Source organism: Parasteatoda tepidariorum, chromosome 7, assembly GCF_043381705.1.
Source record: "Parasteatoda tepidariorum isolate YZ-2023 chromosome 7, CAS_Ptep_4.0, whole genome shotgun sequence".
In the NCBI taxonomy this organism is placed as follows: Eukaryota; Metazoa; Arthropoda; class Arachnida; order Araneae; family Theridiidae; genus Parasteatoda; species Parasteatoda tepidariorum.
This window is the reverse complement of record NC_092210.1, coordinates 74,348,009-74,368,227: the sequence shown is the minus strand read 5'-3', so window position 1 is coordinate 74,368,227 and position 20,219 is coordinate 74,348,009. Positions and strand designations below refer to the sequence as shown.

Below are 20,219 nucleotides of genomic sequence, written 5' to 3'. Positions count from 1 at the left end.
TTTAATTCAGGAATTTTCTGGGAAAAGTAATAATTGCTTTTAATTTCCATGGATATTAGTATTTTTTAAATGAATAAACGATGAGGTTAAACTAATTGAACTTATTCTCTTTATTGTGTTTTACTTTTTATACGCTGTAAAAAAAACATATTTACTGCCTACGGGGTTCCAAAAGTCTTGGTAATATCTTTTATGCTATTGGATGCATGTATTTAGCATATTTTTCTCGTATCAAAGGTAAATAATTAAATTACATTTATTTATTAGCTCTAAATTTATTTATAATTTAAATTATTGTCAGTTTTTTTTGACCATCAAGCATACAAAAATAATTTTAAGTCACAATAAAAACTTCCCCATCCTCATTAAAGAGAAAGTATTGTTTAACAGGAAATATTTCGTCGAAATTCTGCTTTTTAAATAATTATTAGTGAATTGCATTACCCTTTGCTCGCTTCGCTCCCAATTCTAATGGTGGCTGCGCAGTTATCTTTATTTCGCGTAGAGAAACAAAACTTTTCGTTTGATAAAATTCAATTCAAAACAACAGTTTCAGTTCAGCTGCCGATATTAAGTTAGTAATGAAAATAAGCAGTCTTCGTAGTAACTGAAGATGCTGTATGATTCGCTTTAATTTTTGATGTTTGAAGCACTTTTATAGATGGGATTCACATCTTCGGGGGAGACGCAAACAAATTTGAGTTTTATTCCCTTTCTAGAGTGTCAGCCGCTAATACTGTCTCATATTATTTTAAAATTATTTACATTAATTTTTTCTACCTTCACTAGTTTCCTTCCCAAATAACGCAATTGTTGAAGAATAACAAACTAATGAAAACTACATAATAATTACCTTTGTTCTTCACTTTCGGAGCTGTCTAGGATAGGCTCGGTGTAAGCAATTGGAAACCAACCTACTCTGAAAAATTAAAATTGAAGTATAACTTTAGAATAGCATGTAATTGTGTTCGCTATAAATTATTCTTGTTTGTTTATGAAATATAATATGATTGTTAGATTAAAATTTTAGACAAATTTCGAAAATGACGGGGTGAGGTTTCGCCCTCTATTTCTCGCTCCCGTGATATTGACGGGCTGGAGTGTTCAGTAATAAAGCGCCAATAAAAATAAAAATAATTCATTTCGTTTGCCCGGAAAACATTTTATTTCTCATTTTACACACCAGATTGCAGTACCAGGATAGTTTTAAGGTAATTGTAGATAGTTAGTTTACTTTAAACTAGATGTCAGCACTAACCAAATACGTAATACAAATACAAAAGCCAATAAAATAGACGCTTTTATGACCATTTTCTTGAAAATTAACTGATCGTTAAGGGGTTAAAGAAAAATATAATTTGTTTACTATTTTCATTACGTGTACCTTAAACGGGTCCCATTTTTTTTATTTATCAAACTACACTGTTAGAATGGGGAACAAATTTTTTGTTGCATTTATACAAATACTTGACCTTGCCCAATTCGGGTGTGAATTTTCAAACCTGAAATTAGTTTTTATCTTAAAGCTAGAGATTTTTTTCAAATGATATTTTTAGTTTATTTTTTGTCGAAATGTAAATGTTTAAATACGGTTTTATATAGGTGAGGGTCGCATAAATGTTGCACCATACATTTAAGGATGTTAGAGCACATCTTCAGAATTAAAACTGCATAAAAACCTATGCCGTAAATGTCGTCGTAACAGTTAGGGGAGCTTCCATAATATTACCTGTTCAGAACCACAAGAGGAAACTGTTCCTAATAGGGGAAGCAGCCCTAGCGGTGTATGACGATATTACCGGGCATGAGTCTCTATGCAATTTTAATCCTGATGATGTGTCCAAACTTCCCTAGAAGCTGGTCACAACATTTATGTGACCCTATCTTACATATAGCTTTTTTTTTAAACTTGTACAAAAAATATATTAAAAATGTCATTTTAAGAAAACTGCAGTTTGGATGTAAAAGCCAATTGCAGACTTGAAAACCAATGGCTTAAAAATACCCAAGATCAGTTAAAAAAAGTCTCATGCAACAAAAAAAAATTATTTCCCAGTGTTATCTTCTAAACTGATATAGAATTGATTATGAGCCGTGGTGGCTCAAGGGATAGAGCTTTTGCCTCCCAATGTAGCGACCGGGGTTCGAACCCCAGCGATATCGGCTCGATACGAATCGTACTGACCACATTGCTGACGTAAAATATCCTCAGTGGTCGAGTGATCATGGGTTTGAGTCCCCTTGCCGCTGGGCTAATGGTGGTCGTTTTTGTGCTTTTCCTCTCCATGTAGCGCAAATGCGGGATAGTTCTATCAAAAAGTCTTCCGCGAAGGCAAATTTCACGCAATACTTGATCCAGGAATTCCCTTGTCTTCTGGATTGGGCTCAAAGTTACAAATCCATGGAGTTGAACATAGATATTAATAAACTCAGAATTGTGTCTGCTGTTCAGCGCCGGTTATAAAACAAAATAAAAAGTTAATCATGATAAGTGGCTTTCAAAGTGTTCAGATCTCTGAACTTTTAACGAAATACAATTTTTTTAATGTGTTATTTTACATGTTTACGTAGCTCACAACACATTAAATAAGTATTAATATTTATCGTAGTTGTTTTTTCAAACAATAATAATGGATGATAGAATCATTCATTTTTGTTAAGAAAAATAATTGCATAAAAATTTTTTTATCCACTGGAGTTGAAGACGTCGAATGATGAAATAAATGGTAGTAATTTGTAGAAGTAAATAACCACGTCAATTAAGTGCCACTCAAAATTTAGAAATGACTTAAGTGTAGCTAGAGACAGGGTTGCCAGACTCTGAAAATAAAAAATACTACGACTTCATCCGAAAAAATACTACAAAATACTACATGTCTTAAGCGCTATCTACAGGACTTTTTTCAAAGCTTATGCAGACGAAAACTGAGACAGACGATTATTATTATTATAATTAACATTATTTATATCGTCTGGCTAAAGTTTTTTAGAATTATATTTAAAGTTATTTTAGTTGAGGATAAAATAATATTATAATTGAAAAACAATTATCCTTTAACAATTATCTTAAAACAACAATTATCCTTTTGTGCAATTATACTTCAGATATACGTGTAGTAACTAATATTTTTATCAGCAACTTTGTCTTTTGAAGAATAAACAAAGAGTTGTGTGTATCATAATAATGTCTCTTGTGTATCATAAATGATTTATTTCAAAGTTGTATAAAATTGAACCTAAATGAAAATATAAAATCTCATATTTTGTCTCACATCCTACATGGAAAAGAAAAGTAAAATATATTTAATCAACGTGCATAAGAAACAATTTATATTATAGTCTACTAGTATAAACGAACTTTTATTTTTCACAATCATCACTAGATACAGTGACTAATAGAAAATAAACTGTTGGATTATTTCAGAAATTGTTTTTTACTTCAAAACTAGAGTGGCACTTTTCTTTGTTTTAGGAAATGAAAATAAAATANTAATCAGCTCTGATGGAACAAACTAGGATCCAAATATACATCATCCCTCCCTCATACTGAACAACGCTTAAGCAGTAGAAAATTCAATTCGCTCTTTTCTCCCAAAGTAGCAATTTATTACGGCAATCGCAGTGAACGTTAGCGAACTGCATTACCATCCGTAATTGCTTGGAAGAACAATTATTTCTCGTATTCATTCTACGGGGTCTCTTAAATATGGCTTCTCAGCCATTGTTTATGAGCGCTCAGTTTTCCATCAAATGAGCAAAGATCAATTAAAGCGGGAAATGAGGTGGAATTTATCAGCAGCCAATTAAAACACGACTTATCGCTGCTAGTCTGGGGTAAAAAAAAAAAGGCTGCATTTTAAGAACGTTTTCATCACTTTAACTGTTATGGAGTGGCGAATTCTGGAATGCAAAATTCAATTGGATATCGGAGTGGAGAGTTTTCTTTTGTTATTTTAATTCAGGAATTTTCTGGGAAAAGTAATAATTGCTTTTAATTTCCATGGATATTAGTATTTTTTAAATGAATAAACGATGAGGTTAAACTAATTGAACTTATTCTCTTTATTGTGTTTTACTTTTTATACGCTGTAAAAAAAACATATTTACTGCCTACGGGGTTCCAAAAGTCTTGGTAATATCTTTTATGCTATTGGATGCATGTATTTAGCATATTTTTCTCGTATCAAAGGTAAATAATTAAATTACATTTATTTATTAGCTCTAAATTTATTTATAATTTAAATTATTGTCAGTTTTTTTTGACCATCAAGCATACAAAAATAATTTTAAGTCACAATAAAAACTTCCCCATCCTCATTAAAGAGAAAGTATTGTTTAACAGGAAATATTTCGTCGAAATTCTGCTTTTTAAATAATTATTAGTGAATTGCATTACCCTTTGCTCGCTTCGCTCCCAATTCTAATGGTGGCTGCGCAGTTATCTTTATTTCGCGTAGAGAAACAAAACTTTTCGTTTGATAAAATTCAATTCAAAACAACAGTTTCAATTCAGCTGCCGATATTAAGTTAGTAATGAAAATAAGCAGTCTTCGTAGTAACTGAAGATGCTGTATGATTCCCTTTAATTTTTGTTGCTTGAAACACTTTTATAGATGGGATTCACATCTTCGGGGAAGACGCAAACAAATTTGAGTTTTATTCCCTTTCTAGAGTGTCAGCCGCTAATACTGTCTCCTATTATTTTAAAATTATTTATATAAATTTTTTCTACCTTCACTAGTTTCCTTCCCAAATAACGCAATTGTTGAAGAATAACAAACTAATGAAAACTACATAATAATTACCTTTGTTCTTCACTTTCGGAGCTGTCTAGGATAGGCTCGGTGTAAGCAATTGGAAACCAACCTACTCTGAAAAATTAAAATTGAAATATGACTTTAGAATAGCATGTAATTGTGTTCGATATAAATTACTTTCGTTTGTTTATAAAATATAATATGTTTGTTAGATTAAAATTTTAGACAAATTTTTTAAAAACTTTTAACCCCTCCCCTCTCGTTCTCGTGAAAATGACGGGGTGAGGCTTCACCCTCTATTTCTCGCTCCCGTGATATTGACGGGCTGGAGTGTTCAGAAATAAATCGCCAATAAAAATAAGAATAATTCATTTCTTTAGCCCAGAAGACATTTTATTTCTCATTTTACACACCCGATTGCAGTACCAGGATATTTTTAAGGTAATTGTAGATAGTTAGTTTATTTTAAACTAGATGTCAGCACTAATCAAATACGTAATACAAATACAAAAGCCAATAAAATCGACACTTTTATGACCATTTTCTTGAAAATTAACTGATCGTTAAGGGATTAAAGAAAAATATAATTTGTTTACTATTTTCATTACGTGTACCTTAAACGGGTCCCATTTTTTTATTTATCAAACTACACTGTTAGAATGGGGAAAATTTATACAAATACTTGATCTTGCCCAACTCGGGTGTGGATTTTTAAACCTGAAATTAGTTTTTCTCTTAAAGCTACAGATTTTTTTTAAATGTTTATTTTTTTATAGAAATGTACATGTTTAAATACGGTTTTATACAGCTGAGGGTCGCATAAATGTTGCACCATACATTTTAGGATGTTAGAGCACATCTTCAGAATTAAAACTGCATAAAACCCTATACTGTAAATGTCGTCGTTACAGCTAGAGGGGAGCTTCCATAATATTACCTGTTCAGAACCACAAGAGGAAACTGTTCCTAATAGGGGAAGCAGCCCTAGCGGTGTATGACGATATTACCGGGCATGGGTTTCTATGCAATTTTAATCCTGATGATGTGTCCTAACTTCCCTAGAAGCTAGTCACAACATTTATGTGACCCTATCTTATATATAACGTTTTTTTTTTCAACTTGTACATTTCGACAAGAAATATATTAAAAATGTCATTTTAAGAAAACTGCAGTTTGGATGTAGAAGCCAATTGCGGGCTTGGAAACCACCGCACTGGGGGGCAGAAGACCATGATCTTTGGCCAAAAGTTAAAAATTAAATTGTCAACTAAAATATGTGTAGGCAGTTTTAATATAGCCCAAATTAAGTATTCATAATCACTCCAAACATTATAATTTACTTTTTGGACCAACAAGAGCACGATTTAATGAAAAATATGTTTAAAATTTTTTTAAATATTTAACTTTTAAATTTTTATTTCAGAAATATATATAGGAATTTCACTTTACTGTTACATTTTTATCAGAGTAATTAGTCTGAAATTATAGTAAAATTTTTCAATTTGTTGGATTAATTAATACTCTTGACGAACGTATGGTTTAAATCTTATCATTTGACATTTTACAATGTTTGAATGACTTTCGAAACTTAGTTCCAAAAAGTTCCACGAGGTAATAGCTAAACTTTTTTTTGTTGTCTTCCTTGATGTTTTTTCTTTCGAAAAAACCAGTTCCATTGCAAAGGCGGACTAAATATACCGAAAAACAAAAATTATGTTTTTCTTCATGTTTTCGCATTATTTTGTAATTAATTCGCGTTATTTTGAAATATTACCTGCCCCATTTTGCCCGTATTGCAAAGGTGGACTAAATATATCGAAAAACTAAAATTTTGTTTTTCTTCATGTTTTCGCGTTATTTTGTAATATTACTTCGGAAATATAATCAGCTTTTCATTTTTAACATAAAATTACGAAAATTATATTTCCATTGTTATATTTAATTATTTAAACGTACTATATAATTTTTTTAATTTTTGCTCGCTATATTTCGGCTGTTATTTTGTTTTTTTTGGATATTTTTAGTGTATTTCAAAATTTCAACTATGAATACAATTTACCAGCACATAAAAAACCCCAAATTCTGAAACAAATTTTATCGAAATACTAATTTTGGCCATGAAACCTTGGATTCTCGCCCATTGTGCAACGGCTTAAAAATACCCAAGATCTGTTAAAAAAATCTCATGCAACAAAAAAATTATTTACCAGTATCATCTTCTAATTTGATATAGAATTGATTATGAGCCGTGGTGGCTCAGGGGATAGAGCATTCGCCTCCCAATGTGGCTACCGGGGTTCGAATCCCAGCGATATCTGGTCGATACAAATCCTACTGACCACATTGCTGACGTAAAATATCCTCAGTGGTAGAGTGATCATGGGCTTGAACCTTGCCACTTGGCTAATCGTGGGATGTTTTGTGAATTTCCTCTCCATGTAACGCAAATGCGGGATAGTTCTATCAAAAAGTCTTCCGCGAAGGCAAATTTCTCTCAATACTTGATCCAGAAGTTCCCTTGTCTTTTGGATTGGGCTCAAAGTTACAAATCTATGGAGTTGAATACAGATACTAATAAACTCAGAATTGTGTCGGCTGTTCAAAGCCAGTTATAAAATAAAATAAAAAGTTGATCATGATATGGCTTTCAAAGTGTTCAGATCTCTGGACTTTTAACGAAATACAATTTTTTTAATGTGTAATTTTACATGTTTACGCAACTCAGAACACATTAAATAAGTATTAATAGTATTCATCGTAGCTGTTTTTTCAAACAGTGAAATAAAAATGGATGATAAAATCATTCATTTTTGGTAAGAAAAATAATTGTATAAAAATTTTTTAATCCACTGGCACTGAGGACGTCGAATGATCAAATAAATGGTAGTAATTAGTAGAAGTAAATAACCACTCAAAATTAAGGGCCACTCAAAATTTGGAAATGTCTTAAATGTAGCTAGAGAGCTTTGAAAAAAAAACCTGATTTTGTTGCCATGTTAGATAAGGACGAAAAGGACGATAAATTTTGTTAAGTATAGCCATCAAAAAGATGAGATTTATGTAGATAGGGGGGGGGAGTAAGAAATTATCAGAGATTGATGAGCAAATATTATTTGGCACTAAATATTCCTACTACTTTATCGATGCGAAAGGAAATTGTAGTAGAATGTAATTGTTAATAATTTTATGTAAACTATTATGGGTACACGTTGGATCTTTGGAAGATACTTACTCGCCTTTAATTTTAGCCCTTTACCGGTAAGTACCCGTCGTTTATCTATTAAGAAGATAGTTAAACGATAAATAAACGCAGAAGAAAAACAAGTAGCACAGCTATATGGAAAGCTTGTACGCGGTTTTGATAGCGAAATGCGATTCAGTATGCTTTTTATTTCCAATATATAAATTAATAAAATAAAATAATATATAGATAAATAAAATGATATATAAATAAATAAAATAAAATTAAAAAAATAAAATTAAAAAAATAAATAAATAAAATAAACTTTGCTTCCCTTTTTAAGAAGTTCTTTTAGTATTTTGTTTACAGAGGGTTTGTTAGCAAACAATAAAACTTGCATGTTTAGTAAGTAGCTTAAATCATTAATTTTGGAAATTAATCGATGATTACGATCATAATTTTACCTCTCAACCACCGATTTCAATTCTCATTGTAATATCATTCAAAGAAAATCTTTCCTTTTCAGAAAATTAAGTCGAAAATTAATGCTTGTTCTATTCAGTAAAAAATTGAAACTATTATGGCTGAATTAAAGATTAGAATGCAATTTTTGAAATAAATTTTCCAATAATCATAATAAATATATCCGTGGGATTTTGTAAAATTCTATTAAAAGTTACCTTATTTTCCTCGGCGTATAAGCCACCATTCCCATTTTTAACTTAATCATCGTGGATTTTGAGTACATTCAATGTATTAAATTTTGATTAAACATCAATTTCTGACCAAAAACAATCACTGTTTTCTCCAAATGCTAATCGAAAAATAATTTTTTAATAACTTAAATAAGAATCGAAGATTGTTTTGCATCACTGCTTATCATAAAATAAAATTTATCGAAAATATAACATGAAGTCTTGAAATTTCGTGTCAATTTTTGCTCTTTCTGTCTCAAATAAAATTGTTCCACCTTTTGATATTCTGATTCAGACGAATTCTTGACATAACAAGTCTATGGCTGTATCAAGCAACTCAAGTATATGCGAAAGTAATAATTTAATTCTTTTGAGGAAATGAAGACGAATAACTTATAGAATGGAACCTTTATGATCATCATGTAATAGTGTTTGTTGTAAAGACTGTTTTTTGAAGGCTTCGTTGAAATATGAAATGATGCTTTTTTTGCAAATGATATGCTATTTTTATAACTGCTGTGAGTTTGCAACTGTTACTCATGACTGTTGGGTTATGTTTAGCCCATCTAAAGCCAGCACTGTTAGCGCTTATTTTCAAAATGGCGCAAAACGTCATTATGGAGAAAAGGCACAGTTTTGTGAAAACAAGAAGCGTTTGTGGTCTAATCTTTTAATATTTGAAAACTTACTCCAATGCTGCATTACACAGGTTCATGAAAATTTGCAAAAATTGAGAATATGGCATTGATTTTCATAATTTTCATCTAGGTGGGAAAATGTCGCCAAATTGGCGACTTTTAAAAACGTTTAATAACTTATAAAATATTTAAGTTATTTGTCTGTTCGAAACTCAGATAATTCTTCAAGGCAAAATTATATATATAGTTTAAAATCATCGCATTGCTTCAAGTGTAAGGCACTAAAATTATGTTTTTTTCCCCATGGCGACAGAGCTTCAAAAAGCAGAAAACAAACCAGGAGACAGAAAAACAGAAATTTCGGAAATGTTTTATTAATGTTATATAAAAGCTAAGATTGTAAATAACGTTACTTTTATTATGCTTGTATTAAATTTAGTTCATTTCTCTTTTTTTTCGTAGTTGGTTTTTGGTAAAAAAATTTTTTTTTGTTCAAATATGTTACTAGTGCATAAGCCGAACAGGGAAAAATGCGGTCCGAAATTATGGTAGCTTATTCTTTTGAGTCTAATCTCTCTGGTATTTTGTTTTGTTCATTTGAATTCCTGCTAAGTTGATGTTTCAAACTGGAAAGACAGTTCACCCTACTGTTCGTCTCATATCAAAAGTCCTTATTTGTTGTGAAATTGATTAAATCAAACCTAGGGAATATGACATTTAGTCATGTGAACATCCGTATTTAAATTAAATTTGGATTATTTTTTTGGGTTAATGGCGGGCACTTGGGTCTATTTCCCATTGTCCTCAGAAATGCCAGAATTGCTACTCTCTTATCGTTACCCAGTGAGCACCTATGGCTACGCCACGGCGGTGGAGCAACGTCGCCCACGTCATACAACCACAAACCCGTTTATAAGGCGGGTTACATTCACACAATCACACAGAAGAAAGGACATAGAGCGCAGAGAGAGAGAGAGAAACATCCATGCCCTGAGCGGGATTCAAACCCGCAACCACCGGCTCCGCAATCAGGCACGCTAACCACTCGGCCACCTGGTTGGCAATTGAATTTGGATCTACTTAAGCATAAAATCTTTGTAAAATTTCATTAAAAAAGTTAATTTTTCTTGAGTTTATCTATTCGGTCGTAAAACAAAAGAAAAATACTGTTAACGCCATAAAATGATTACCTGTGATTTCTGAGGTTTTCTCCGTACTGCCACCCTTTGTTTCGTTCTCCTATAAGGACAATCACATCGCCTTCATGGAAGCTCAATTGGTGTTCCCCACTTGACAAATAAGAATAAAGGGCTCTTACGTGACAATTGGAGGACTTGGATCTCACCGAAGCCATATTCTTTGCTCTGAGTGAAGAACCTGCACAAAAATAATACTTCTTTTTACGATTAAAAAAAAAATTAAAACCTTATTTTCACTAAAAGCATTTTCTGAAATTTGAGTGAAGATCTAGTTAAGTTCTGGGCTAAGAATTCTACCACGGAACTAGTAAACATAAATTACAGGAGGATTCAGTGTTGCGGTTACTAATTTGGAAAGCAGGTATAGTGCGGCTTTCAGAAGAACTCCTCCTGACACCCGTCTCGCGTCGTGGCAGGTACTATGGTTACGAGGAACGGTCACTTCGAATAGGGGTGTGGGGTGAATAGTTTTGTCTTCATCTTAGCGTAGGTCGTCGTGAGTAAATCAATCGACACCTTCTTTCCTCCATTTCACCCCTATTAGAAATGTGCTCTTGCTTGTTACCATAGCAGCAGACAGCCCCAGACTTGGTCTGGCTTGACTTGACAGGTCTGGCTTGCCCAGACTTGACAGGTCTGGAGGAGTTGTCAAAGCCGCACTATACGACGCTTCCTACGTATTGAGAATTGAATAGGAACATATGTCCAAAACTGCCATCGTACGTCATTAGAGGCTTTCCCATTTTGCACTAGCTGTCCGTGCACATTTGAAATAATATTTTTATTTACACAAATTTCTTGGGGAATTTTCTTTTAAATAGTAACAGAACTAGCTGCCGTTTTATTGCATTTTAACAAGACAATGTTTCGTGACATTAACATGTCATAAAACTGTCATAAAATTCTTATAATACAATTATTATATAAAAATAATTTGTTTTTCAGAAACCAATTACTTATGAAGAAAAATTGTTTTGTTAAAGTTTAGCATCTCAAATGAATCAAGTTCGTATTTCTAAGTGAAGAACCTGGCACTAAATTGCAAGAGCATACTGAACAGGAATTTCGTCTTAACAAAACATGTATTTCCTAGAATCTAAAATGACTTTTAATATTCTAAACGCAATTAGAAAATAATTTTCAAAGAAATAGAGAATTTTGAAAAAGAAAAAAAAAATGCGACAACTTTCTTCCCTCACAACCATCAGTTTTTAAATTGAGCATGTTGTCAGATCACAAAGTAAACACATTAACAAATAATATAATTAAAACAAACTTTAAATCTATTAAGTAATCCTTACACTGATATTTAAGGCAAAGGATCATTTCCTGGTATTCCCTTAACTGATGTTTTGCCTAAAGGTTAATGGCCATTGCCTGGTATTCCTTACACTGAAATATCTTGTAATCAATCGGAGGAAAAAAATTCTCACTAAGCTGAAAATGAGGGAAAAATTAAAAAAAATAAATTCCAAATTCTAAAATCAGAAATAAATTCTTTCAGCCGTTCTGTCTCGGGAAAATGCGTATATGCCTTTTCTGCAAAAAAAGAAAGAAAAATCTACTGACTTAGAGAGGCCTCTTAGAATTGAAGGAGGAATGTCTAAGACTTCAATTCCAAGTTGTCTCTTAATATGATGGTGCCGTTTTATTGACCTATTTCAGCGTTCTTTGTTCTCATAAGAAGTTGGGTGCATTTCGGATCCGTTTATATGCTAAATCTTTTGCAGTTGTTTTAATTTAAGTGTTTCAAAATTTCCATATTTATGATAAGATAAACACGAAAACAAAACTGTCATTAGAATCCATTTCAAAACTAAACTTATTAATTACAACTAACAACTACCATACCATGCAAGTTTAAGTAATCTTTCCAGCAATAATTAATGTAATACTTATAAACTAATTATGCTTGGAAATTATAATTACATAGATATTAATTATACTTTATCTTGCATATATATAACATTATAGTTGTTACGGAATTATGCTTAAATAACATTTTTAAGAAAAATATTTAGGAATCATACTTTAAACTTATTTTAAAAGGCCTGCTGCTACTTATATAGTTAGGGAAGATTTTCATTTTAAAAAAACAGTGTATTTATTTATTGCTTACACTTTCTTCTATTCCTTTTACTTTCATTGTTTCTTTTTTTAAAAAAAGAACTTTACAGTGAAACATTCATTTCAAAATGTTTACGACACTTTTTTTTATCACTTCTTATTAATGTATTTTACGTTTAAAGGGAAGAACAAAAAGAAGAAAAAAAAATCAATTTAGCCGTATTTTGACATAATATATTGTTCATCCAGATTTCTGTTTTAACAAGATCAATAGTAAATTTAAAAAGCGGAGTATTTCCTTTGTTTACAAGTGTCTTTGAACGTAAAAATATATCTTTTGTTTAGAGCGAAAAAAAAAACATTTAATTTTGGAAATACCAGCTGTTGCTTTTTTCTTCGATTCTGCCAAACATTTGAAGCTACGAAAAACATCTAAACATCTTGCATTCTTTTCCTTCATACTCTTTCCGAAAATAAATATAATTTTTGAAGGAGATTTTAGCGAAAATGTGCTTCATTTTCAAACTGCATTAATCTTTTAAGAAAGTTGCTTTTTCTTTTAACCATTTTTTAAATGCATGAACTTTTTCTGAAATAAACGCTGTTTTACAAGACGATTAAGGACGTTAGAAAAATCTGCGGCTCTCGAATGTAATTTTTATTTACTGAACAGGAAATTCAGTTTAAAAATAATCTGAAAATTTAGCCATTTTCAGAGAGAATTTAAATGTTGGTCTAGAAACGTATGTTACTGCAGCGATCAATTTTTTTTGTTGTTATTTACCCCGTTATTAGATTGCTTTCGATTTTAAAAAGACGATTTTATATCAATTTCTAAGGAATAATAGTAGCTTCAAATACATCTTGATAATTTTAAAATTTCTTTTTTGTTCACTTTATGTTAAATAAATATTTAGGCGATTTAATTCAAGAATTAAAATGATAATGGATTTTTACTTTTTTGATACCAAAATAATCTATATCTATTTTTAAAATGTGAATTTTCTGGCATAGTCTATTAAGTTTATATAGCGTTAAGCACGTAAAAAAACATAAGCCAACTATTACCCATAGAGGTCAAAAGGTTATTGATTCACGATTTCAAGGCAAGCGACAAGATATTGCAACTTTATCAGCATTGCTGCCCGCTGGTCATTTTCGCTTCCCTCTCCATTTATCTGAAGATGGGTAGTTTTTCAGCCGTCACTGATGACCAAACCTCAGTCCAACCCAATGAAAGCGCTGGCTTTAAAAACTTATAGAGTGTGAAACATTATCTTTACATTAACTTTCTGAAGTTTTAATGTTCTGAATAAGTTATTGAGGTCAATATAAAGTTGTGCAACGCATAGCATGACATAACTCTTCGAGCTCCACACCAGTGTGCTTCACTTAAACAAAGCAAAATTAATTTTGTTCCATAATTAGACGCAAAAAAATTAACCCGAACCAAACATACATTTTAAAAAACTATGTCTAAGCATATGTTTACAAGGAGTTACTAACTTCGTTCTCCACTTGGTCAGAAAAAAAATTCAATAAGTAAAAAAGAAGTAAATATAGTGTCCCATCGAAATCAAAGCTAGTTCTAATTATAGCCTAAATATCCGACGACTCACTTTAGTTAATTTTAATACAAAAAAATAGGGGCATATATACATAAAAAAGTTTTACAGCGTACTACTTGTATTTTTCTTTACTTCTAGAAAATGTTGGCAACCCCGTGATTTCCTCGATTATACTGAATATTTTTTAATACTTGAATTATTTGCTTTTATTTAATAGGATGCATGTTCAAAAAACATATCTGATCTATATCTATTGTTATTTGTTCTACAGGTTATAAAAATGAATCTGATATGGATCGGAGCCTTGAATAAGCGATGAACGCCGAGAAAGAATTAAGACTGTAGACACTTGAATTACTTACTGTAGTCGCTACTTGACACTAGGCTGGCACTAGAAGACGTTAGATTGAAATCTGACTTGGCTCTTGACAGGGGTCTAGGATAAGGTGCGTCTTGATAATCTCTTAGGTCTAGGTAGCTGGAATCTATGCTTTGTGTTTTGCGCATACCGATGTTTGGAGATGTTGTGCAACTCAGGTTTTGTTGGCATGACATTGGGCTTAAAATTATGTTGGAACTGGCATACTCACTACCCGGCTGAAACAAAAGAGGTTTAAATCAGAGTTAATAATATAAAAGAATAGGTCTCTTGAAAATATTTAGTTTTAAAGTATGGATTTTAAATGTTGTTTGATATGTATACGCATCGTGTTAAAAACGTTTCTTGGAAGTGCTGTTTGTAATCGCATTTGATTACATTAAAAGCTAATGTCAGCTGTTTTATGATTTGAAAATGAAAAATATTACCCTAAGCATTATAATGAAGACAAAGCTAACTCCTAATCAGCTTAACATGTTTACCGTTTTGTATATGTTTTAATGCATTGCAGCATTAGACCGCTAAATGGGTTCATCAGACGTTCGTTATGCACTTATTTTCATGAGAATAGAGGAATTATTTTAGTAAAATCCTTATTTAACATGGTTTTGATAGTCATAATTTATTTACTGTCAATATTTTAGTCAACATGATGTCTCTATTACTTTACTTCAAGAAGAATCGATAGCTGGCTGCGGTGGGATTGGTAAAGTATAATATTATACTACTGCGATAAATGATGCCTTTATATGCTTACACACTCTCATATCACACCAGACTCTTAAAAAAAGATAAAATCAGAGTTGTGTGACGTAGAACTCTAATTAAACTGAGTCCATATTTTTAAATAACTCTGTATGATGTATAAAAATTACATTTAAACAATATTTTATTGCTCTTATTTTCCAAATTAGATATTAAATATTGTCAATACCTTGCACACATCACTGCCATCAAAAATCTTTTCTATGGACTCTGGAAGGAACTCTCTTGTTTTAACTATTTCTAACCATTGGTCTAGATTATGCTGAAGCACCGTTTGACCCTACAATAAAATACAATCCAGGCTTACGCTCATTTTTATTTTGGAAGATATAACATTATAATATGAAAAATGTAAGAACTTCAACCAAAAATTAAATAAATACTAAAGATTATATAGGTTGCTATTCTTTTGATCAATGAATATACCATATATCGTATTACAGCGGTTTATTTTCAAATATTATCATCAACTGGCATTCTATTATTATAGCACACCAGTTAAAGCACCGAAGCAGAAACAAACATAGAAATTTAATTTAAACTTTTCAACCGTAGCATCTAATATTATTATGGGGCAACCAAGTATTATTAGAGTTATTCTTACTGCCGTATTGCATCGAGCTCAGGGATTCGTGTCGATTGGAGATGAATAAAACAGTCCTTAAGACTGCAAAAATTTATTAGCAGAATCATTCAGAGAACACACCAATTTTCAGAATCTCAATTACAGCACGAATATCATACTATAGTACAGAAAAAGTACCAGGCTTTTAAACCTCAGACGGGTCACAAGAGACTCACAAATCAGAAAACTATTGCAGTGACAAACAGACTAATGTTCTCTACTCCTCCTCTGGGAGACACACTATTATTCATACAGGCTTGGCGACGGAACCTCGGAACTTACGAAATGATTTGAGACAATTCTCGTATTAATATTAGTCCTATCGGTTCGAAACTCGAATTTTCCAGAACTCTCATTCTGTTGACAAAATGGTCGCAATGTATCGCCAAGTCGCCAAAATTATCGACAAGTTGGCCAAATGTCACCAAGTCGGCAAATTGAGTTTTCCATAAGAAATGCATTAAGCGTTATGTTCTCTTTAAATTATGTTAGAATTAGGTGATTTTCTGGCAAATATTGTAATTAAACTATTTATATAGGGTTTGTCTGAGATATTTAGCCTGACAAGAGAATATTCACGAAATTATACATGTATTTACAAATCCATAACTATATAATTCACCTTTCCAGTAAGTGTAGCGGGCAGGATCTTCTCATGATTTGGACCGGGGTTCGATTTCCAGTTGAGATGGTTTGTTTCATTGAATTGCTCTTTCATTCAATTATATCTTAGGTACTCGGAATTAGCTTGCAACTGTATGTTTATAACCAGTTAAAAATTAATATTATTCCGCTATAACGTCAAAATTATTTTTAAGGAGATTCATTTTCCTGCTCCTTAAGAGAGCAATCGTAGCAATAGGAAAATTAATCAAAGACTTTCTATATATTTCTGGTAAAAGCGAACAATGATCGTAGTTTCTTTTTTACAACTTAAAACCCTTATTTTTTATAAATCAATGCTTAAGCGACCACCAGGTGTGTTATGTTCTTCTTAATAAAAGAAAAATTCTCCTGCTATTTTTAAAGTTCCTATATTTAAAACTATTTCGTAAAGTTTAATATACTAGCTTTCAAAAATGTCAGTATACTTTTTAATACATAAATGTTACCCTCTTTCAAAACAAATAATCTTTACGAATTTATAATCTTTTAATAAAATGCAACAAACAACAATAATTTCCCGTTTTACGATACCTTATTTTAAATTCGCAATTGCACGTACAATAAATTTAGTGGTTCTGTTTAATGTCTCTGTCAAATTATATTACCATACGAAAGTTCCATCATCATTCCCGGCGATGAAATAATTCAAATTTAAAAAGAAAAAATGTAAAATAATTCCATCTACTATTAAATACTGATATTACTACTCGAAATCGCAAATCGTTCCAAAAATTTTTGTAACATTTACATTAAACTTTTTTTATTCATTTCTTGTAACGCGATTTCGTTCAAATCAAGAATCATCAAAAGCTTTCTTTTCTTCCAACAATCCCTCTCTAATAATCAAAGAATAGGAGGTTGAGGGGGAGTTGGAAGAAATTTGTTATCTTCCTTCTTTTCACCATCGAAACGGAAGAGTATATCCAACCAAAGGGGAAGGAAAAAAAATCTGTATCTCTTTTCCGTAAAAGACACAGTTACAGTTAAGTGAGGGGATGGTTGAGAGATGACATTAGAACATTATCAGCAAAGGCAACATTCTCTGCTAACGACTGAGGGACGAAGAAAACCATTTTGTCGTCCGGACACGTGTGTGTCGTTCAAATATCGTCGTTAAGTTGTTGGCAACAGGGGTTGATGAGGTTGTCTTCCCATTCTTTGCACGTGCTAACTGGCAAGTTTTGGTTTCTTCGACACTTTGCCTGGTGTTTGGCGAGATCACAGCACTCATTCAGCAAGAAAAGATAGTTCTTTTTACATTTAGCGAAAATTTGTATTTGGTATTGGAAAATCAATAATAGTTAATTAAAGTAACTTTTTCTGGAAGACATGTTTTATTCTTTAAAAAAATTTAATGTATGATATTGTTTATTTATACCTCGTCCCGCCCGATTCAGGGCACACGAGAGTAGAACAAACATTCTACAGACAAAACATACACAAAATATAAGTAAAACACATAAAATTACAACAAGAATAAATGGCTTATACAGAGAATAGAAAATGAAGCTGAAAACGTCGAAATTTTTAAGGTGAGAATAAAAAATTATGAAAGTAGAAAGAGCATTCAAACACTTAAGAAAAACAAAAGGGAAATTTAGAAAAGAAAGGAAAAATTCTAGACTATACTGGAGAATTATTATTCTTTTTTTTTTTTTTTTTTTTTTTTTTTTTTTTTTTTTTTTTTTTTTTTTTTTTTTTTTTTTTTTTTTTTTTTTTTTNTTCATCAAAAGCCTAAAATTGAATTCAAAACAAGAAAGTCTATTAGTTTAAAAAAAGATGGAGAGAAATATTTTACTAAGATAGAGAAATTATAATAATTATCATTTATTTATTTTTCTTTTTAATGAAGGAGTAAGAGCAAATAAGTTTTTTTTTCTTTTGAAAAAGAAGGAAGTGTCACAAGAAAATAAAAAAATAAAAAATATAAAAAGAAAATTAAAGAAAAAGAAAGAGAAAAAGGAAATTAAATTTAAAATTATTATTATTAGTTATTTTTCTTTCTTTAGTAGAAAATTTTGAAAAAGAATGTTTAAATATATAAATAAAGAACAGGCGAACCTATGGAACGAATTGTTAATAAAATGTATTATTCTTTAAAAAATGTATGATATGTAATATGATAAAAAATGCATGTAATGTATGATATGTAATATTTAAATCCTATTTAGAAGCAAATAATTGGCTAATTCAAAAAAATTGTAAAATTCTTAACAGAGTGAAAACAACACAGCGCAACAAAACGTATCATAGAAAATGCACGCTTTATATATCTTTAAAAGCATGAAGAAGTTCGAAATTTTATGAAGATTGGGTACTAATTTTTCTCCTATTATCACCATTTAAAAACAAATTTCAAATTTTACATACCTAATCAGACTGCGAGACTTAATTTAACGAAATATATTCAAAACAATCAGGAAATGACATGAATGAAATGTTATTTTTTTTAGTGTTATCGCCCATTTTGGCAAGTTATTTGTTTCAGCATCTAATTATCTCTTGATGAGACTAATTTGTTTTCGATCCGATGCTTGTACATTGAAAAAGGTGAAGATTTGTAAAGGAATAACTCCGCAAAAGATGAATACAAATCTTAAGAATTTAAGCGAAATTTTCTAGATTTAGGTGTGAAAATAGCTGGAAATAGTACTCCTAAAATCTGATTTTTTTTCTCAGGTAACGCCTGACTGCGGATCTTCGATGGCTCAGTGGTGGGAGCATTGAACTGTAATTGTGAAACATAGATGTTCGATACTGGGTAGTGGATTGAAGTCCACCTACCAACAGATCGATGCGTACCAGCTTGCCTGGGAAGTAAAGGAGATCGTACCTCAATGCTGTCCTCATTACTAATATATATATATATATAAATGTAAATGCCTTGGTTACCATTAATAAAGTCAGTCAAGACATTTAATGATTATGCTAATTCTTTAATGATAACATGAGTCACACAGACTCTTAAATATTTAAGATTGAACCACACAGGTTACCAGTTTCAGACTAAGGTTACCAGTTTCACTTCGAAACAATATCAACTGACTCTCTTCATTTACATCAAGAAAGTTCTATGCCTTTCGTTCAGACGAGCGACATCTGGCGGGATAACATAGAGGTTGTTGTCTCGCTTATTACACATATATATATATATAATAACAGGGCTACAGCTCTGTTATCATTGGTGTATTCAACTTTAAGAATGCAGTCAAAAGCCATAATAAATTATCAAAAGGTTTATTAAAAGGCATGCTGGTGGTTATAACAGTTCACATCCGCACTCCACATGGGAGGGGGTGTGGACAAGACTCCGAATGGTTTCGGCAGAAGTTTATTGGAACACGTTATTCAGCAAGAGACATGCGAAAACCTTCTGTCCCGCATTAAATATTACAGAGATTGGTGTAATTAGGTTCCAGTCATACATACCTTTGTAACTCTACGCATTATGGAAAATCATTTACTGCTTCCTAAAATGGAAGCGAAAGAGGGACAAGATTCTAAAAATAACTCCTCCTTTGAAATATAAATCTAATTATTATTCAATGGTATGTTTTCTGCCATGAATTCCCAAAATAGAATATCTCTACGCTTACTCTTTAACAAAGACATTTTATGAAACCGAAAGAGTTTTAATTCTTCTATTAATACAAAAGTATTTATAATTTTTGTATTACAT

At 31.3% G+C, this 20,219-nt stretch overlaps 1 protein-coding gene across 7 annotated transcripts in view; it reads right to left on the bottom strand.

The window, feature by feature from the left end:
• Positions 1–20,219, bottom strand: part of LOC107443943 (BAR/IMD domain-containing adapter protein 2) — a 239,498-nt gene that overhangs the window by 19,833 nt on the left and 199,446 nt on the right. For 5 of the 7 annotated variants that reach the window (XM_043039366.2, XM_071183634.1, XM_043039373.2 and 2 more), the window contains 4 exons: positions 15,419–15,529; positions 14,468–14,702; positions 10,462–10,648; positions 4,806–4,871 (listed from right to left, as the gene is read on the bottom strand). In XM_043039366.2, coding sequence (XP_042895300.1) covers positions 4,806–4,871; positions 10,462–10,648; positions 14,468–14,702; positions 15,419–15,529 — 599 coding nt within the window. Of the gene's footprint in view, positions 1–853; positions 920–4,805; positions 4,872–10,461; positions 10,649–14,467; positions 14,703–15,418; positions 15,530–20,219 lie in introns of all 7 variants that reach the window. The other 2 variants (XM_071183633.1, XM_071183635.1) reach the window with 1 other exon arrangement.